At 44.3% G+C, this 22630-nt stretch overlaps 1 protein-coding gene across 3 annotated transcripts in view; it reads right to left on the bottom strand.

Moving 5' to 3' along the window:
* Positions 1-22347, bottom strand: part of STX1A (syntaxin 1A) — a 212375-nt gene extending 190028 nt beyond the window's left edge. The window contains exon 1 of one of the 3 annotated variants that reach the window (XR_011319792.1): positions 21890-22300. Coding sequence is in view for 1 of the 3 variants with exons in the window: in XM_069761405.1 (XP_069617506.1) it covers positions 21890-21919 (30 nt within the window). In the remaining 2 variants the exon portion in view is untranslated. Of the gene's footprint in view, positions 1-21889 lie in introns of all 3 variants that reach the window. The other 2 variants (XR_011319793.1, XM_069761405.1) reach the window with 2 other exon arrangements.
* Positions 22348-22630: the final 283 nt, after the last annotated feature.

Consider the following 22630-nt stretch of genomic DNA (forward strand, 5'->3'; position numbering starts at 1 on the left):
CAGCATAATACAAAGAATAGCAGGTTTACCCAGAATCCTTTGCAGTAGGCGGAGCTATGCAAATTTAGAAACTAATCCGCAGCATTGCACGCTTGGCGGTTCCAAGCGCTGTGGATTAGACAGGGGTGGAAAGAGATGATTTGCATAGCTCCGCCTACTGCAAAGGATTCTGGGTAAACCTGCTATTCTTTGTATTATGCTGCTTGCAAGTACTTTCCGTTTCAGGAAAGCATCCACTATGTATTTCCTTTGAGTAGAGGGCTTTTCGGTCTCTTTTGTCCCGCTACATTTAGCCCAACTTGGGTCTCTCCCTAAGGTGGCTAGCATGTATGTATCGCTTGCTCACCGAGCCCCACTCCATACAGCCAACCAATTCCAGCCCTGTGCTGATGAGGGCCTAAAGCCCGAAACACGTGTCCACAGGTAGGAATTGGTTGGCTGTGTAAATTTAGAAACTAATCCGCAGCATTGCACGCTTGGCGGTTCCAAGCGCTGTGGATTAGACAGGGGTGGAAAGAGATGATTTGCATAGCTCCGCCTACTGCAAAGGATTCTGGGTAAACCTGCTATTCTTTGTATTATGCTGCTTGCAAGTACTTTCCGTTTCAGGAAAGCATCCACTATGTATTTCCTTTGAGTAGAGGGCTTTTCGGTCTCTTTTGTCCCGCTACATTTAGCCCAACTTGGGTCTCTCCCTAAGGTGGCTAGCATGTATGTATCGCTTGCTCACCGAGCCCCACTCCATACAGCCAACCAATTCCAGCCCTGTGCTGATGAGGGCCTAAAGCCCGAAACACGTGTCCACAGGTAGGAATTGGTTGGCTGTGTAAATTTAGAAACTAATCCGCAGCATTGCACGCTTGGCGGTTCCAAGCGCTGTGGATTAGACAGGGGTGGAAAGAGATGATTTGCATAGCTCCGCCTACTGCAAAGGATTCTGGGTAAACCTGCTATTCTTTGTATTATGCTGCTTGCAAGTACTTTCCGTTTCAGGAAAGCATCCACTATGTATTCTATGTCTGAAAATTCTTTATAATAATAGATAATAAAATATTAATTACCCCAAAATAATACCAATAAAAACATCAATTCATCCGGCAAAAAAAAAGCACTATTACAGCTATTTCAGCCCATAAATAACAAAAGATAAAGTAGGAAGATTGTCAGCTCACTCAACAGCTGTTATCGGGAGGAATCCAAAGAAGAGAGCTCAGAAGACTCAAGTGGCAGAAGGAGGATGTACTTCCAGCAAACAGGTCCACTTGGATAAAAAAACTATGCTTTTTTTCCTTTAAATATTTTTTTTTCTCTTTTTATATGAAAGTGTCTAGGTATGGTTAAAATGTGTATGTGAATACCAAGGAAATTACATAAATATGTGAATCGTTTATTCACAAATATGCAACGATTAAGGACAAACGTCCGAGACGCGTGTGCGACTTTTAATGAGTGATGTGCATTTACGATTTTAAATATATTGAATTAAAAAAATTTATTTTTCCAAGTACGCCTGTTTTCTGGAAGCACAGCCACCTTCTGCCAATAAATCAATACAGTTATAAATAATAGTTTTTAGGATACGAAAGTAATAAAATATAAAAAATATATATATAAATCTGGTATTCCTGTAATTGCACTGTTCCGAAGAATAAAGCTGACTTGTCACATATACAGACTTGGATATAACCGTTGGCAACCTAAGAAAACCCACATTGGAGTGAGAAGGAAGGAGTATCCGTCCTTTTGCAAGAGATTAAAGGGGTTGTTCATTACTAGGACAACCCTTTCTTGAACTAAATGTTCCGCCCTGATAAAGTAAAAAACCTATACTCACCTCCCGTACGGACAGTTCCAGAGGTGCCGCTACTCGCGGTCCCTGAGCTCTTGTGCGGTTGTTGTGACGCGTGATCCCGGCACCCAATCAGCACCGGCGTCACTGTCTGCGCCTTTGTACTGATCGAACATGAAGAGGAAGTCTGGGCTGCCGCTGATCCCTGACTTTCTCTTCATGTTCAATCCGTATGAAGGCAGAGGTAGTAACGACAGCGCTAATTGGGCGCCGGGCACAACGTGTCAACCGCACAAGAGCTCAGGGACCGCGAGTACCGGCACCTCTGGAACGATGCCGGTATGAGAGGCGAGTACAGGTTTTATTAATTTTATCCGGGTCAAACATTTAGTTCAAGAAGGGGTTGTCTTAGTAATTGACAACCATTTTAAAGAGCCATGTATGGAAATATAGCATTATTTTGTAACATCGTCACACATTTAGGCTATTTATTTAGCGTTATAAAAGCAATATATACACTTTAAAACAAAGCTGTGATGTGAAAATCCATTAGGTGATCAGGATAATTGTACATCTATAGAAAACCATTGAGAATTTTTCTCGTATCAAAGCAAACAGCATACTGTATATGTGATAATACACAATAATACATAAAAATAGAGCATATAACGCACTAGAGATGACATATCTGTACTGCGTTATACAACTGGCGATATAAGTATATAAAAAAGTAAATGCCAGCCTACTCCTACCCACATTTATCAGCCTGGGATTACACTTTTTTTTATGATGAGGAGGGGCCAACATATGGTGAAAACATTAGGAGTCCATAATCCACCCTGTTTATTGCCAGGAATACACCCTAGTGATAGCAGTGTGGGAGTGTAATAGTGAAAGATGCTTTTCTAAGGGACACATTGGATCTCCTGTGGGAAGGGTAAACATTGTCCGTCAATGTTCTTTTACTGCAAGATAATACTCCATGGCACAAAGCTAAAAAAAAAAAAAAAAAGTCCTGGAATGGTTCCAATAATGTGACAGAGTTTTCAGCTTACTGCAATGGCCTCCCCAGCCAGCATGGTTCAATCTAATAAAGCATCTGTCACAATAAACTATCTGGAGTAGACAACAAGTGTCAGCTAATTTGTAACACCCATATACAGCAGACGTCAAAATGAAAGGGGTTGTCTCACGAGAGATATTTATGGCACACCCGAATGATGTGGGTCCCACTTCTAGCTCTTCCAACTGTCTTCAGAATGTGGTTTTTCTGACCCCCCCCCCCCCCATGGCTAGAGTCCAACCACTTGTGAGAGAGGTGGTGGTCCGTGTGCTGGGTCATTAAAGGAGTTTTCCCTCGATTAAAAGTTCATTTCAATCCATAGATCTTTGAATAATAATAATTTCCACAATTGGATGTGTTTAAATAAAATGTTCCTGTGCCAAGATAATCTTATCAATGCGTCCCTGCTGTGTACTGTGTAATGGCTGTGTCTAAGGCTACTTTCACACTTGCGTAGTTTTGATTCCGTCGCAATGCGTCGTTTTGGGGAAAAAAATGGATCCTGTAAATATGCCCGCAGGATGCGTTTTTTGCCCATAGACTTGTATTGCCGACGGATCCCGACGTATGGCCATACGGCGCGTCCGTCGTACACTGGATGCGTCGTGTTTTGGCAGACCGTCGGCACGAAAAGGGAATGTTCAAGGGAACGTTTTTTCGTACGTCGGGTCTGCCATTTCCTACCGCGCATGCGCGGCCGGAGCTCCGGTCGGACTTTACAATGGGCAGCGGATGCGTTGAAAAATTGCATCTGCTGCCCACGTCGTGCCAAATTTTCACAACGTGCGTCGGTATGTCGCGACGCAAGTGTGAAAGAAGCCTAACTGTACAGGTACATGGCCTGATCATACCATACCACAGCTCCTGGGCAGGGGAGGACGTAAAAGAGTATACAGATAACCCAGCATTGGATCACAACTAATTCTGTGAGGTAAAACATTGCTAAAAAAAAGTGGAATGTTTTACCTCACAAAAAGAATCAGCTGTGATCTCCTGATGTCCTGTCTGTATTCTCTCTTTTGCTTCCTCCCTGCCCAGGAGATATGGTATGATCAGACCATGTCCCTGAACGGTCAGACACGGCCATTACCCAGCACACAGCAGGGGCACATTTATAAGATTATCTCAGCACAGGAACATTTTATTTAAACACATCCAATTGTGGAAATTATTATTATTCCAAGATCTATTGATCAAAATCAACTTTCCTTCATGGGATAAGTTCCAAATTCAGAAGCGAGTTTTAAATCCTATGGATATGCCATAAATGTCTCTCATAAGACAAACCCTTGTGAAAACATCCAATCATTTGTGTTTTATAAAGTCATTATTAGATTAAATCATTGAATAAAGTGCTCCTTCATGTAGGCCTAATTCACACTTTTATGCTCATGTTGCATCTGTTTGTGACATCCGTTTTTTTATGTACATCATTAGAAACAGAAGACGGTCTAAGAATGGGTGTCTCCAACCAGCTGATTTAAGTAAATCACAAATTCCACTCAAGTGGTGCCCATTTTTATTCTCCAGGACACATAAACTCGAATGGTTGAGTTTAATTTCTTCTCCCTAAGTGCATTTTAGACTCTGAAACATTGAACTTTAGTTTCCATAGTCTCGACCATTTTTTTTTTAAATTAAAGCTGAATCATTTTTCATGTGCAGACAGTTCCAGGAATATCGTCCCCGTTACACACAATTGTGTCATCAGTGACATTACTTCTATCATGGACGTTCGAGATTCTGAAACCGCAATTTCACCTAAAACATCAAAATCCACTGGAGCTGAATCCTTAGCAGAGGTAACATAGTGCCCCAAGATATTATGATATTGAAAGCCACCATCTAAAATTACTGACTAAAGGCGCGATTCAAATGGTCGTCGACAGCCTTATTTCTATACATATAGGCTCCAGTGAAGAAAAAAAAAAAAGGGAGACGGCCATTTTAGATAATAAAGGAGTATCTACAGTAATGCCAGTTATGGTGGTTTATTACCAGTGTCCTGCTGCTGCTAAAGCTGTTATTGCTCTTTTTACCATTTTCGCTAAAAAAACGCATAAAAAAACCCATACATTATGCATCCCATCATTTAGAATGCATTCCGCAATTTTTGTGCACATGATGCGTTTTTTCCACGAAAAAAATGCATCACGGTAAAAAATGCAGCATGTTCAATAATTTTACTGATTTTTCGCGTTTTCCCCCGCTATTTAATGCATTGGGAAGCTCCAGAAAAAAACGTGTCAAAAACACAAAAAAAAGTATGCGGATTTCTTGCAGAAAATGTCTGGTTTTGCTCAGGAAATTTCTGCAAGAAATCCTGAACGTTTGCACAGAGCCTTAATGTTTGTTTGTACCCTCTCTGTACTAAGGTTTAGACTCTTTTCATCTCCATTTCTGACTCTGACTTTTTACATTGTTTTACCTTTTCCATTGGTGTTTTGTCTTGTCATTTGATTGGTTATGTCTCATAGTTATGAGACATAACCGCTCACCACATGTACTATGCATTGATTCTGTTCACGTTACCTAGAAAATTAGGTACTGGAAAACCTCCCTTCTTAGGGCTATCATGGTACCAAAGCCCAAACAGAAGTTTCAAAGAAAATTTGTCATCCTATAAGCCCAATATGGCATTTTGTTTAATTCTTTGATTTTATTAGCATTTAAAAGGGTGGTCCGAACCGAAAATGTATTTTAATCCTAAATCTCTATTTATGTCATAAGCCAATCTTTTTACTAATACACTTTAATTAAAAAGTCTCTATCGTTCCCTCACTATTCTTCTCAGTGCAGTGGCAATGCGCTCTCTTGCCAACTATGATGAGTAAGACAACGCACATTCAGGGCTCATTGTAAGTGCAGCGACCCCAGAGATCTGGTCGTTGTAGTAATGTCGCTCTGCCACTAAGGGGAGTGATGGTACGTCTGATGGCACTAAAGGAGTTCATCTGACCAGGTATCACCAGAACACATTACACTTCACACTCCGGCCACTAGGGGGAGCAAAATGTTTTATTTATTAGGCCACTCCTCACACTGGTAAAACTAGGGGTTGGATAGGAAGTTAGTGAGAAGCTGACTGGGTTTTGTCCAGGCAACATCCCGTGGCAGGGGGTGTTGCGGGGAAGATTCAGGGGGGTCCCTGTCAGGCGTGGAAACCTGGCAGGTACCTAGCGACAAGGCAGAACGTTACGGAGCCGCGCCTGCACTACCTTGCGGCGGCATCTAAACAAAGGACACGAAGCGAAGGATATTGTGGACAGCGAGAAACGAGATCAAGCACAAAGGAGAGCCAGTAGGAGTCGTGCCCGGAGAACGGCAACATCCTACTGAGGTGCGTAGCCGGTGCCCGGAACACCGAGGAAGTAACTGACTTTATGCCTTACTTCAAATACCGCAGGACAGTTAATTATAGGTTGGCTGTCTACCTTACATCACCTAAGCAGACATAGGGGGCAACGCGTGGAGAGGGGCATCTCTAAGGTCTCGGAAGAGCTCCGAGCCTACCCGTCATATGGGTGCGTCCTATCCATAACAAACCTGGGGGACGGAGAATAGAAAGAACGAGAAAGAACAAGTACAGAAGTTGTGAGGACTATCCCGAATGCTCAGCAGAGAAGCACTACAACACACAGGCGCTAGTGGTAGGCAACGATTTCCACCTGCAAAGGGAACTCTGGATGTGCCTTCTGACTGGCCGGTCTCAGACAGCCCTGTTAACTGTGCTCTGGATTGAGGATCCAGTAAAAAGGTAAAGAGACTGCAACCCTGTGTCCTTGATATTGTCTGCACCTCACACCATCACCATCCACCTTACTGGGAAGCCCTGGGGATCTACTTCACCTGTGGGAAGGTATACCATCTAGCTGCCATCACATCACCCCAGTGGACCCCAAACAGCGTCGGTCACCCTGACCGAATACCACAGGTGGCGTCACGAAACCTTGACAGACTTGTTTCACGTTTTATTGGACGCCCCTTAGCAGGGTCACGGACTGGGTCCAGCCACCATGACAACCCCAGAACTGAGCCAGAGAGGACCGGTACCGAGTAACCCGCAGCCCTGAGTCTGGGGGCGCTCCATAAGGATCTAATAAGTGAGCAGAGACCAGCACCACCCCCGCAAGTGTCGTCACTTGCAGTCAGAGACAGCTCTGGTTGTTCCCATACAATGTACACTGTCCATAACATCTCATCAGAGCCAACGAGAGAGTGCACTGTCACTGTGCACTTTAAAAAAAAAAAAAGCATAGTGACGAGCTCCTGCTGAGCATCCATCGGCATAGAAGTCCGACGCATGATCAGTAGACCCGGGACTAGCCCAGCCCCTGAAAAGGATGTCACTAATAATGCTTCATTTCAGGGTGGGCTCAGAGGCTGCAGAATGCACTGATTCTCGTTGTCAGACAGGAAGTAAAAAAAAAACAGTTAGTGAGCAAATAATAGGGGCTTTTAATTAGGGTATATTAGAAAAAAGATTAGATTATGACATTAAATAGATAGAGATTTAGGATTAAAATAAATTTTAGTTTCAGACTCAGTCAGTCAATAAAGTTTAAACATATTTCCAAAGTTATATATTATAATAAAAAACTATGCCAAGCTGTGTTATTACCTTTAACTATCTTTTTTGAAAAAATTAAGACTTTGGGGACCTAATTAAATAGCTAAGCTCTATCTGAGTCTAGATCTGTGCACTTTCCCAGTCTTGTGAATGACTGATGGACTGAATCTTATATATATATATTATATTTATACTGATGAAGTCTGCAGGCCTCCTCCGTGGAGCCTAAATCATGGCCACTCAATACACGTCTCTGCTTATTCTCACTGGATCAGTAGGGACACGGACCGCTCCTCACCGATCTTAGCACAGAAAGAACAGAGCGTTTCTAATATATGAAATCTACAACGGTAGAAAGAGAACATTTAAAGTATAGGGAAATGGATCAATATGCAGTACAAGAGGTGTACTTGTGTTCACATGAAAGAAAATGACGCAGCTCTTTTAGTTTTATGTTCTATTCAGCCAATATGTCCAATCATTTACCTTTATCATTCATCATCTATTTTATCCCTCCAACAAGTCAAACACGGCTTTTATCTTCCACAGCTGCTGGACTGTGCATAATTTACCTGAGCCAGGTGTTAGCTGATCCTGCTCCCATACAGTGCATGACTTTGATGTATCCTCTGAATATAACCTAATCTATACAAATATCCAGACTTATTTATGTTCATATTGTGCTTAAAGCGACAGTCGCCACTTTTATGAGCTTTACCCTCTGTCTGGCCCTGGGTATAAAGACTTTTGATTTTCTGTTAAAACTATCATAGTAATGTGATAATGCATTATGCCCAATCTGTGGCAAAATAACCTTGATGCCTAAAATGTGGGAATGATATCAGAATCACTGAAGGGAATCACTAATGTTCACAACAGCACAATTGCTCATCAGTAGACACATTCATCAATATGTTCGATTTAAAGGGAACCGGTTATGTCTGAAAACACTATTAAACTGAAGATATAGGGTTAATCTGCAGGTTAATAGCATTCTGAAGGTGCTTGGCCACGGAATGGAAAATGTGAAGCATAGGAGAAAATTAACTTTATTTTTTGTAGGAGCCGCCGGCTTTCAGTCATGTAGGAGGGCCCTGGAGCAATTACAAGCACTGAGAGCATTGGCTATAGGCACATCCTAGCAATGGCTAACAACTCGTTCTATACTGGTGCACTACTAAGCTGGCTGTCAGCAGGACGTGTTTACAGCTGCCACTCTCGGTGCTGGGGGCGGTGACTGCCATTGCTCCGGCCACACATGCATGACTGAAAGCCGGCGGCCCCAGAAGAAATAAAATTCATTGTCTCCCGATGCCACACTTTCAGCACTGTGGCCGGGCACCTTTATAACACTATTAACCTGCAGATTAACAGTATTATCAGACATGACAGGCTCTATTTAACCCCTTCCCGACCTTTGACGCATACGCTGCGTCATGAAAGTCGGTGCCATTCCGACCCATGACGCAGCATATGCGTCATGGAAAGATCGCGTCCCTGCAGATCGGGTGAAAGGGTTAACTCCCATTTCACCCGATCTGCAGGGACAGGGGGAGTGGTAGTTTAGCCCAGGGGGGGTGGCTTCACCCCCTCGTGGCTACGATCGCTCTGATTGGCTGTTGAAAGTGAAACTGCCAATCAGAGCGATTTGTAATATTTCACCTAAAAAAAATGGTGAAATATTACAATCCAGCCATGGCCGATGCTGCAATATCATCGGCCATGGCTGGACACACTAATGTGCACCCACCCCACTCCTCCGATCGCCCCCCCAGCCCCCCGATCTGTGGTCTGCTCCCCTCGGTCCTGTGCTCCGCTCCCCCGTCCTCCTGCCCGCTCCCCCCGTGCTCCAATCACACCCCCCGTGCTCCAATCAAACCCCCCGCACTCCGATCCCCCCCCGCACAGCGATCCCCCCCGCACAGCGATTCCCCCCCCCCCCGTGCTCCGATCCACCCGCCCGCACAGCGATCCCCCACTCCGTGTTCCAATCCACCCCCCCATGTTCCGATCCACCCCCCCGTGCTCCGACGCCCCCCCCGTGCCCTGATCTCCCCCCCTTATACTTACCTGGCCTCCCGGGGACCGTCCGTCTTCTTTCCTGGGCGCCGCCATCTTCCAAAATGGGGGGCGCATGTGCAGTGCGCCCGCCGAATCTGCCGGCCGTCAGATTCGTTCCAGAGTGAATTTTGATCACTGAGATATAACCTATCTCAGTGATCAAAATAAAATAAAAAAGTAAATGACCCCCCCCCCTTTGTCACCCCCATAGGTAGGGACAATAAAAAAAATAAAAAAAATTTTCCACTAAGGTTGGGGTAAGAACTAGGGTTAGGGTTAGGGGTAGGGTTAGGGTTAGGGGTAGGGTTAGGGGTAGGGTTAGGGCTAGGGTTTCGGTATGTGCACACGTATTCTGGTCCTCTGCGGATTTTTCCGCTGCGGATTTGATAAATCCGCAGTGCTAAACCGCTGCGGATTTATGGCGGATTTACCATGTTTTTTCTGCGCATTTCAATGCGGTTTTACAACAGCGATTTTCTATTTGAGCAGTTGTAAAACCGCTGCGGAATCCGCAGAAAGAAGTGACATGCTGCGGAATGTAAACCGCTGCGTTTCCGTGCAGTTTTTCTGCAGCATGTGTACATCGATTTTTGTTTTCCATAGGTTTGCATTGAACTGTAAACTCATGGGAAACTGCTGCGGATCCGCAGCGTTTTCCGCAGCGTGTGCACATACCTTTAGAATTAGGCTATGTGCACACGGTGCGGATTGGCCGCTGCGGATCCGCAGCAGAGTTCCATCAGGTTTACAGTACCATGTAAACATATGGAAAGCCAAATCCGCTGTGCCCATGGTGCGGAAAATACCGCGCGGGAACGCTGCGTTGTATTTTCCGCAGCATGTCAATTCTTTGTGCGGATTCCGCAGCGTTTTACACCTGTTCCTCAATAGGAATCCGCAGGTGAAATCCGGACAAAAAACACTGGAAATCCGCGGTAAATCCGCAGGTAAAACGCAGTGCCTTTTACCCGCGGATTTTTCAAAAATGGTGCTGAAAAATCTCATACGAATCCGCAACGTTGGCACATAGCCTTAGGGCTAGGGTTGGGTTGGAATTAGGGTTGTGGTTAGGGTTAGGGGTGTGTTGGGGTTACGGGTGTGTTGGGGTTAGGGTTGTGATTAGGGTTACGGCTACAGTTGGGATAAGGGTTAGGGGTGTGTTGGAGTTAGAATTGAGTGGTTTCCACTGTTTAGGCACATCAGGGGGTCTCCAAACGCAACATGGCGCCACCATTGATTCCAGCCAATCTTGTATTCAAAAAGTCAAATGGTGCTCCCTCACTTCCGAGCCCCGACGTGTGCCCAAACAGTGGTTTACCCCCACATATGGGGTACCAGCATACTCAAGATAAACTGTGCAACAATTACTGGGGTCCAATTTCTCCTGATACCCTTGTGAAAATAAAGAAATGCTTGCTAAAACATCATTTTTGAGGAAAGAAAAATGATTTTTTATTTTCACGGCTCTGCGTTGTAAACATCTGTGAAGCACTTGGGGGTTCAAAGTGCTCACCACATATCTAGATAAGTTCCTTGGGGGGTCTAGTTTCCAAAATGGGGTCACTTCTGGGGGGTTTCTACTGTTTAGGCACATCAGGGGCTCTGCAAACGCAACGTGACGCCCGCAGAGCATTCCATCAAAGTCTGCATTTCAAAACGTCACTACTTCAATTCCGAGCCCCGGCATGTGCCCAAACAGTAGTTTACCCCCACATATGGGGTATCACCGTACTCAGGAGAAACTGGACAACAACTTTTGGGATCCAATTTCTCCTGTTACCCTTGGGAAAATAAAAAATTCTGGGCTAAATAATTATTTTTGAGGAAAGAAAACGTATTTATTATTTTCACGGCTCTGCATTATAAACTTCTATGAAGCACTTGGGGGTTCAAAGTGCTCACCACACATCTAGATAAGTTCCTTTCGGGGTCTAGTTTCCAAAATGGGGTCATTTCTGGGGGATCTCCAATGTTTAGGCACACAGGGGCTCTCCAAACGTGACATGGTGTCCGCTAATGATTGGAGCTAATTTTCCATTTAAAAAGCCAAATGGCGTGCCATCCCTTCCGAGCCCTGCCGTGCGCCCAAACAGTGGTTTACCCCCACATATGGGGTATCAGCGTACTCAGGACAAACAGGACAACAATATTTGCGGTCCAATTTCTCCTATTATCCTTGGCAAAATAGGAAATTCCAGGCTAAAAAATCATTTTTGAGGAAAGAAAAATTATTTTTTATTTTCATGGCTCTGCGTTATAAACTTCTGTGAAGCACCTGGGGGTTTAAAGTGCTCAATATGCATCTAGATAAGTTCCTTGGGGGGTCTAGTTTCCAAAATGGGGTCACTTGTGGGGGAGCTCCAATGCATAGGCACACAGGGGCTCTCCAAACGCGACATGGTGTCCGCTAACAATTGGAGCTAATTTTCCATTCAAAAAGTCAAATGGCGCGCCTTCCCTTCCGAGCCCTGCCGTGTGCCCAAACAGTGGTTTACCCCCACATATGAGGTATCGGCGTACTCGGGAGAAATTGCCCAACAAATTTTATGATCCATTTTATCCTACTGCCCATGTGAAAATGAAAAAATTGAGGCGAAAAGAATTTTTTTGTGAAAAAAAAGTACTTTTTCATTTTTACAGATCAATTTGTGAAGCACCTGAGGGTTTAAAGTGCTCACTAGGCATCTAAATAAGTTCCTTGGGGGGTTTAGTTTCCAAAATGGGGTCACTTGTGGGGGAGCTCCAATTTTTAGGCACACGGGGGCTCTCCAAACGTGACATGGTGTCCGCTAAAGAGTGGAGCCAATTTTTGATTCAAAAAGTCAAATGGCGCTCCTTCCCTTCCAAGCCCTGCCGTGCGCCCAAACAGTGGTTTACCCCCACATATGAGGTATCAGCGTACTCAGGACAAATTGGACAACAACTTTCGTGGTTCAGTTTCTCCTTTTACCATTGGGAAAATAAAAAAATTGTTGCTAAAAGATAATTTTTGTGACTAAAAAGTTAAATGTTCATTTTTTCCTTCCATGTTGCTTCTGCTGCTGTGAAGCACCTGAAGGGTTAATAAACTTCTTGAATGTGGTTTTGAGTACCTTGAGGGGTGCAGTTTTTAGAATGGTGTCACTTTTGGGTATTTTCAGCCATATAGACCCCTCAAACTGACTTCAAATGTGAGGTGGTCCCTAAAAAAAATGGTTTTGTAAATTTCGTTGTAAAAATGACAAATCGCTGGTCAAATTTTAACCCTTATAACTTCCTAACAAAAAAAAAATTTTGTTTCCAAAATTGTGCTGATGTAAAGTAAACATGTGGGAAATGTTATTTATTAACTATTTTGTGTCACATATCTCTCTGGTTTAACAGAATAAAAATTCAAAATGTGAAAATTGCGAAATTTTCTAAATTTTCGCCAAATTTCCGTTTTTATCACAAATAAACGCAGAATTTATTGACCTAAATTTACCACTAACATGAAGCCCAATATGTCACGAAAAAACAATCTCAGAACCGCTAGGATCCGTTGAAGCGTTCCCGAGTTATTACCTCATAAAGGGACACTGGTCAGAATTGCAAAAAATGGCAAGGTCTTTAAGGTCAAAATAGGCTGGGTCATGAAGGGGTTAAAGGGTTATTCCCAAAATTACAAGGGCAATAATTTTAAAAGAATCAGTCATCAAGTTTTTGCCATCTAATCTGAGATCAGCATAATGTAAGGGCAGGGACCCTGATTGCAGTGATGTTTTATATACTGGGCTGCTTAGAGAAGGTTAATCAGCTTAAGGAGATGATCACTAGAGGACCAGTAAACCTGCTGCTAGATAGTCGTGCATGATCATGAGCTTTGTTTAACCCCGCCCCTACCACTGATAGGCCGCTTTCTGTGTTCTCTGTGCATGGGCAGAAAGCTGCCAATCAGTGGTTTGGGCGGGGTTATACAAATTTCAACATTCAGATAACTGCTAGATCTGCAGAAGATAAAAGTGGTGTTATCAAAATGACAGTAAGCAGTCTAGTAAGCAGTCTAGTAAGTGACACACTGGAATCAAGGTCTCTGTCCACACATTATGCTGCTCTCAGATCAGGTAGCAAAAACCTGGTGACAGTTTCCCTTTAACAGAGGATAACTTGATGGTCCATCTTGAATGAAGAGGAGTTGTGCCTGCCTGACCTCTGCTCTGCTCCACTAATTGCCATTGAGACTTTTGGATAAAGTGAGATTTGTACTTGGCTCTTTCTGGCAGTCTCATACACCTAATTTTCAGGGTTCCAGAAACCCAATATCAGCATTGCGGTGAGTCTCACTGTTTGGTCCCACAGAAGTCAGCAAGTTATCTCCTATGCTGTAAATAATTTGTGATTCTTTGAATAACCCGATGTCCTATTCTTCATGCATATATTTCAAATCTGCATACTTTGTCATACATGTTATGTTTGAGAAGCAAATAACTGAATAATCGACAATTCAAAGTCAAGTGAAAAAACAACATTTCCTAACAATAAAACAATTTTTTAAAACTTTTTTGTCTATTTTTGTTTTTTTTCTGTACCCTTTAAATTCCCTTAAAGGGAATCTGTGGCCATGATTTTTCACTATAATCTTTGAACAGCATAATGTAGTAGCTGAGACAGATTTCATGGACGTGTCACTTATTAGGCTGTGGCTCTTGGTTCCATACACTGAAGGTTTTATCACCAGGAGATTATCACTGCTTGGACCCCCACTAGAGCCCTGATGTCCTCTTCCTCTGATAATCAGCTCATTGTCAATAGACAATGGACACAGCAAGCTGTGGTGTGAGCAGAGGCAGCTTTCTGAGCTCTGCTACATGCTATATCTAAAAACTCTGATTGTGTCAGAACGGCTGCACCCAGAAAACTAAGTGATATATTGTTGTAATTAGGGCTTCTTTTCCTACATTATGCTTCTCTCAAATGAGATAGCAAAAACCTGCTGAAAAAATCTCCTTAAAAAACAACTTTTTTTTAGCCTTGGGATCCTTTAAACAAATTAATGGCTGATCATGTCATACAGTAAATGCATGGGTTAGGTCCACCAGAGTTAAAGCTTCTCTTTGATAACAGTGTGCCTCTGCAATGAGTGGCAAAACAGTGCATAGTTTACTGCAAATTGCTGCAGTTTCAAAGTAAGTACAGGGGAAAAGTACAGGGGAAAAGTACAGGGGAAAAACATAAGCAGTGCACTGCAATTGTACTTGCTGTGGATCCCAGGCAATCCCTTGAAAACCGCTTCCAGTTGTGAACTGCGGTTCTCAGGTCTATGGCACGCCACTGCCGATATCCTGAATGTGTGAGCCCAGGATTATACAACAACATCTTTGAACATCTACACCTACAGTTAGGGCCAGAAATATTTGGACAGTGACACAATTTTCGCGAGTTGGGCTCTGCATGCCACCACATTGGATTTGAAATGAAACCTCTACAACAGAATTCAAGTGCAGATTGTAACGTTTAATTTGAAGGGTTGAACAAAAATATCTGATAGAAAATGTAGGAATTGTACACATTTCTTTACAAACACTCCACATTTTAGGAGGTCAAAAGTAATTGGACAAATAAACATAACCCAAACAAAATATTTTTATTTTCAATATTTTGTTGCAAATCCTTTGGAGGCAATCACTGCCTTAAGTCTGGAACCCATGGACATCACCAAACGCTGGGTTTCCTCCTTCTTAATGCTTTGCCAGGCCTTTACAGCCGCAGCCTTCAGGTCTTGCTTGTTTGTGGGTCTTTCCGTCTTCAGTCTGGATTTGAGCAAGTGAAATGCATGCTCAATTGGGTTTAGATCTGGAGATTGACTTGGCCATTGCAGAATGTTCCACTTTTTGGCACTCATGAACTCCTGGGTAGCTTTAGCTGTATGCTTGGGGTCATTGTCCATCTGTACTATGAAGCGCTGTCCAATCAACTTTGCAGCATTTGGCTGAATCTGGGCTGAAAGTATATACCGGTACACTTCAGAATTCATCCGGCTACTCTTGTCTGCTCTTATGTCATCAATAAACACAAGTGACCCAGTGCCATTGAAAGCCATGCATGCCCATGCCATCACGTTGCCTCCACCATGTTTTACAGAGGATGTGGTGTGCCTTGGATCATGTGCCGTTCCCTTTCTTCTCCAAACTTTTTTCTTCCCATCATTCTGGTACAGGTTGATCTTTGTCTCATCTGTCCATAGAATACTTTTCCAGAACTGAGCTGGCTTCTTGAGGTGTTTTTCTGCAAATTTAACTCTGGCCTGTCTATTTTTGGTATTGATGAATGGTTTGCATGTAGATGTGAACCCTTTGTATTTACTGTCATGGAGTCTTCTCTTTACTGTTGACTTAGAGACAGATACACCTACTTCACTGAGAGTGTTCTGGACTTCAGTTGATGTTGTGAACGGGTTCTTCTTCACCAAATTAAGTATGCGGCGATCATCCACCACTGTTGTCATCCGTGGACGCCCAGGCCTTTTTGAGTTCCCAAGCTCACCAGTCAATTCCTTTTTTCTCAGAATGTACCCAACTGTTGATTTTGCTACTCCAAGCATGTCTGCTATCTCTCTGATGGATTTTTTCTTTTTTTTCAGCCTCAGGATGTTCTGCTTCACCTCAATTGAGAGTTCCTTTGACCGCATGTTGTCTGCTCACAGCAACAGCTTCCAAATGCAAAACCACACACCTGGAATCCACCCCTGACCTTTTAACTACTTCATTGATTACAGGTTAACGAGGGAGATGCCTTCAGAGTTAATTGCAGCCCTTAGAGTCCATTGTCCAATTACTTTTGGTCCCTTGAGAAAGAGGACGCTATGCATTACAGAGCTATGATTCCTAAACCCTTTCTCCGATTTGGATGTGGAAACTATCATATTGCAGCTGGGAGTGTGCACTTTCAGCACATATTATATATATAATTGTATTTCTGAACATGTTTTTGTAAACAGCTAAAATAACAAAACTTGTGTCACTGTCCAAATATTTCTGGCCCTAACTGTATATCTTTAGTGCCATTTGAAAAGATGTATTTGAATAAACAGCAAATATTAAATACCCTGAATGCACTCTATCTATGGCAATAATTCTATGGAGGTAACCCTTGATTCTTGAGGAGACAGATAGATCCCAGGATCCCACCTTCCTTCACTGCAGATAGTATGAGACTGGAGGACCCTCCTTCCACAACCATTACTAAATCCGAGAGCGTTGAAATGGGTCATGCACTGCTTTCCGCTGAGTCTACCTAGTTACTTGGGTAAAATAATAACACATTTTATCAGCACGCAGGACCAGACATGTAGCCCTAACACAACTTTGTGGTGCGTTTGGGTCACTGTCCTGTTGCAACAACAAATGCTGGTCCCAGTAAGTGTAAATCAGATGGGGTGGCATATTGTTGCAGAATACTGTGACAGCCATGTTGGGTGAGTCTGCCTTCAATTTGGAACAAATGCCACCAGGACAGCTCCCCACACCATTACACCTCCTCCGTCTCCATGTTCCACGGGGGGAACCACAGATGTAGTTATTCACCTTTTCTGTGTCTTTCAAAAACATTACAGTTGGTGCCAAAAAATGTCAAATTTATCACTCCTCAGACCACAGTACAGATTTCCACGTGTGTAATGTCAAGTCTTTGTGTTGGTGGCTTCTTCGTCTAGTTCGCGGTCCTCAGTAGTGACTTCTATGCAGCAATAAAGGCCTGCTTGCTGCAGTCTCCTCCAGACTGTTAATATGGAGATGTGTCTGTGCATCATTTATGTAATCAGACGTTCTATCAATTTGTGGTTTTTTCTTCTTATCCTCAGCAGCAGAGGTAATTCCTGGTTTTCCTTTCCTATGACGGTTCTCATGAAAGCCAGTTTCATCATATCAATTAGTGGTTTTCATGACAAGGATACCTTCAAGGTTCTAGCAATTTTCCTAATTTACCTTTATGGCTTAAAGTAATGATGGACTGTCGTTTCTCATAGTTTGGTGGTTCTCGCCATATTTTGCCTCTGAACATTTGTGGACTCGGGCTCAGTAGTGTATGGAACTGTATAACAACACTGTCCCTGAAAAACACACAAGATGGTTGCAAACGCTTTCTGAAGGCTGGTGATCCTACACATGAACTCTTGATGAGGCATACCATACCTGTTCATTGGATGCCATTTCAGATCATTACCCGATGAAACTGCTTGAGAGAAAGACGGGTAAGGATTAGTTCACACGACCAATTTCTCCATATACGTGAAAAATGGATTGATTGTTCTGCTCAGACTTTAATCAAGTTGGATCAGATTTTCTCATAAGTGGAGAGAGAAAAAAAGAAGTTTCTCCACCTTGCTCTTTCTGTTTCTGTAAGCGCAGGGCCGCGCTTAGTAACCCGATGTTTACCCTGGTTACCATGCTAAAAGTAAAAAAAAACAAACACTACATACTTACCTTCCGCTGTCTGTCCTCCAGCGCTGTGCTCTGCTCTCCTCCTGTACTGTCTGTGAGCCGGAAAGCAGAGCGGTGACGTCACCGCTCTGCTTTCCGGCTCCCAGACAGTACAGGAGGAGAGCAGAGAAGCAGAGCGCAGCGCTGGAGGACAGACGGCTGTAGGTAAGTATGTACTGTTTGTTTTTTTTTACTTTTAGCATGGTAACCAGGGTAAACATCGGGTTACTAAGCGCGGCCCTGCGCTTAGTTACCCCATGTTTACCCTGGTTACCGGCATCGTTGGTCGCTGGAGAGCGGTCTGTGTGACAGCTCTCCAGCGACCAAACAGCGACGCTGCAGCGATCCGGATCGTTGTCGGTATCGCTGCAGCGTCGCTAAATGTGAAGGGGCCTTTAGTCTGTCCAAATGAGACCACACTCGGAGGTCATTCGAGTACGGTCTGATTTGTTTCTCGGACCCATAGACTTGCATTGCCCATTTTGATCTGACCCCTCGGATGAATATTGGACAGGTCTCCAATTTTTTCTGTGGACCACTCAGTCGGAGGAAAAAAAAAAATCAGATCTGTGTACATCGCCGTAGTATGTCACTGGTAGGAGAGTTACCCTCGAAAACCACGGCTCGCACTCTTACGACAAAATTGGTCATGTGCACGAGCCCCGAGAGGGGGCTACTTTTAGGAATGTAGAGGTGCACACATATTCTGGGTTCTCTCTCATTCCTGGCTCTGCTGCCTCCAGCCCGAGTCTACAATGTGCACATGCCTATATGAACAAGGAAACCATTACACCAGAAGATGTCTCCAACCTTTCGACCGGCACAGTATATGGCAAAATAATAGCCAGGAAAAATTGCCAATCAATAAACACTAGTCCCCATTTTCATAACGATCAAATAACGCAGAAGCCGCGTAGCTCTCCCCAAGTGTAAGCTTGAATATTAAATTAATATATTTCCATGGCCGTTACATGACACCGCAGTATTAACAAAACCCTCTGGTATAATAAGGGATGACAAATAAGCCGGCAGAAATCTCAGTGCGTCACTTACACAAGGTCAGCGATATTCCATGTCTTCAGATGGAGCAGCATATATGGGGAAAATGCTGGATATGCAAATATACCTTAATTAGTGCACCGGGAGTGTGGATATTAACTAGTGCTTAAAGGTACGGGACAATGTGTTACTAGATGGATTTGGAGGACGGTATGCCATTTATAGCTTGGTTTTGGTTATAATATATCATGCAGTTATAGTAGAGCCGAGTTTGTCACATATAAGAAATGCTGGGTTTGTTGTGTGTTAGTATATCCATTTTTTTTTCATTCAATTCAGGTCTAGACATTGTGGCATGCCAAATTATTTGTTTGCCAGCCAACAAATAAGATCTAATTGCGGCATGTAATACAGACTTCAAGGGCTCGTTCACATTGGACAAGCGCTATTCGATGTTTTAAAGAATAGCACTTGGACCGATGTCATACTATGGGGCAGTGCTGATGCAAAATATTTCTGACTTACAGACACTGTCAGTGGAACAAATTAAATCTATTGCCACATATTCAAGTCTATGGGAGCGTGCAAAACATCCGTCTGCACTCGGATGACATCTGAGTGCAGTCCAATTTCTGCTGTCTGACAGAAAGAAGGAGATGGAGACAATTTGTCCTCCGTCTTCTCCTCACATTGTGCTCCGATTCTCTCATCCGAGAGAATCAGATCACACTATGCGGACACACAGATCAAACTCTGATCCGAGTGTCATTTGCATAATCAGCCCGATTCTCTCTTTATGATAAAATCCAACCTTTCCAAATCTATTTTGCGGCACATACAGAAGGCCACTGGGAGAGTGCTGCAAGGAGTTAAATAATGGATCCAGCTCTAACTAATCCTAAAGAAGAGTAACTTCCTTTCTTATTTTCTATGGCAGGTTCCATATTGCACAGCCACCATGGACTTTGCATTAATGTGCTGGGTAAGCTTTCACCAGCAATGTAAATGCGGCGCTCCGCTCCCATAGAAATGGATAAGCTTAGAGGACAATGTCTGCCCTGTGCGCAGAGCGTCTCCGCTATAATGTGACAGCGTTCCAGCGTTTATACCGCCTGCAGCGCACAGGCGTGACTGGCATGTAAGGTCTCTGCACTGCTAATGGCACAGCTACATGTCGTAGCCTGACTGAGGTCCAGTAACACAAGTTGTAGGTATGAAACCCAATAGTGTGAACAGCGGCCGATCTATACCGCCCAGTACAAACACTGTGCTGCCATTCCACAGGGAGGGGGATGTGACTGCACGGCGTAGATGGTATTACTAGGGGATTTTACATCTATAGGACTCATGTGTGCAGAAGGCTGCAGAAGACAATTACCACCATACTTGGCATTCACTGGCACTTAGGGATCTCAGGTTTTTTTTCACCAGCAATGATGAAACCCCCCCATAGAAATATGCGCATTCGGGGGTCTTCAGACCCGTTGGCCAGGGGATATAATTGTAGGATCTATGAACAAATCCAAAGAATATTGGGGGAAAAAAAAAATATATAAAAAATATGTTCCAGACGACGAACATGATGACCTCTTGGGTCAAATACTGGATAGGAAGGATTGTTCAGGAGACTGATGAAAAGTAGATTTGACATGTTGGAGATTTCCAGCCGTGACTTGGACGCTTTGGTTTGTATTTGGGTTTTTCGGTGGATTGAAGAAATACTATTTATCGGGAAGAGCACGCAGAAATGGAAAAGGGCGGAGAACGGCGCGTTTCGCATGAAATCATCTGTGTCAGGAGAAGCCTAGTCGGTCAACGGCATCCGAACATTACTATGTGCTCCCTGTGGCTCTCCATCTGATTACGGACTACATCTCCCAGCATGACCGTGTCTCAGGGCGTGATGAACGCTGTAGTCCGGCAGCAGCTTAGGGAACGGCGTACGGCTGCTAACGGATATGTCACCTAGTCAAGGCTTCAAAACACTAATTGAAAGCTAGATGTAAGCAACAGGCATCTGTTACACTGTAATTATAGGGTGTGCGGTGCTGCAGGCGGCAGAGAGGATGACGAGGGAGGCGACTACCCTGACAGCAGCGCACACAATATATCCGAGCCCGCTCCTCCACATCAGGCAGCAAGAGCTGAACTCAGAAGATGGATTTAAAGGTGATGCTTCATATGAAGCCGAGGATCTGGACGCGTTCCGCTAATGAGCCAGCAGCGGGTGATGGGAGCCAGTTAACCATCTCGTGGCCAAATGCCCCTCCAGGCACTGCAGCCGCATCGCATGGCACCGTATGACATTAGCCAATCCGATACCAATTATAGGTGGCAGAAAAAAAAAATACAAAGGGGCGATTAATAAAAACTGTACGGACAAAAGGAAAAGAATATAGAGGAGTGAAGTTACAGAGAGACACTGAAGTCCAGGAAAGTAGCTGCTAATGCTGCTCCTTATCTATTAGATTGCAGTGATGGACCATGGATGATTTGTAATAAAGCTCATTTATCGCTAGGACATCACGCCCAACCACAGGTAATGGCCAAAAATACCCACTATCTACTCCTCATCTGTTTCTCATATTTATCATTAATATAAAAGGTTAATATAGCTGATCTTTCGCCATCACGCCCAACCACAGGTGATAACCTCCCAGTGGTGGCCAAAAATACAGACAATCTACCTGTCATCGTTTTCTGATGGCCGTCACCATATCCACCAGGCTTTGGTAGGATTAGTCTGATCTGTCCCTGCCTCGTGGCATTATCACCTGAGGAATAGACTCTGCCATGTAATAATAAAAAACAACAATAAAAATCAAATATTAATCAGAAACCATGGAAAATGCAAAACAACTTGTAGCCTGGAGATGATGCCACCATGTCCCCCGGGCATTCCCCCATGCCAGCAGCACGTCTGGGCACCTCTGGTGAGCAACAAGTACAGGATAATTTGGGGGGCTACTCACAGCACGGAGCTCCCGGGTGCGATCCTTCATCCTCACCCCTCACAGGGCGATCGGGCGATCTGGTCGGAGCCGGGTGACAGATCTCTGCTGACGGTCTCACCAGGGCTGGAGGACTCTCGGCGTCTATCGCTCCCACTGGCTGCACATCTTATGGGGGAATATAGGTCAGCTGTCTGTGTCCACTGTGGGCGATCTGCTCTGTCAGACTGGCTGCCTGCACAGATGGATGAGCTGCATGCTGCCCCTCTAGCACAAAGCCGACCCTTGCTGCAATCACATCCCGTCTGCTGAGCCCCGGCTCTCCGCGATCACATCCTCCCCTATCTTCCTCTCAGTCAGGGGATTGTGGGTAGAGGTGGGGCATCTGCTGCTGTGTGTGTGTGTGTGCTCCTCAGTGTGTTCCTGAGGACTGACGCCCCTGTGTGAGGACTGACTGACGCCCCTGTGTGAGGACTGACTGACGCCCCTGTGTGAGGACTGACTGACGCCCCTGTGTGAGGACTGACTGACGCCCCTGTGTGAGGGCTGACTGACGCCCCTGTTTGAGGACTGACTGACGCCCCTGTGTGAGGACTGACGCCCCTGTGAGGACTAACTGACGCCCCTGTGTGAGGACTGACGCCCCTGTGTGAGGACTGACTGACGCCCCTGTGTGAGGACTGACTGACGCCCCTGTGTGAGGACTGACTGACGCCCCTGTGTGAGGACTGACTGACGCCCCTGTGAGGACTGACTGACGCC

Source organism: Ranitomeya imitator, chromosome 3 (genome assembly GCF_032444005.1).
Source record: "Ranitomeya imitator isolate aRanImi1 chromosome 3, aRanImi1.pri, whole genome shotgun sequence".
Lineage (NCBI taxonomy): Eukaryota > Metazoa > Chordata > Amphibia > Anura > Dendrobatidae > Ranitomeya > Ranitomeya imitator.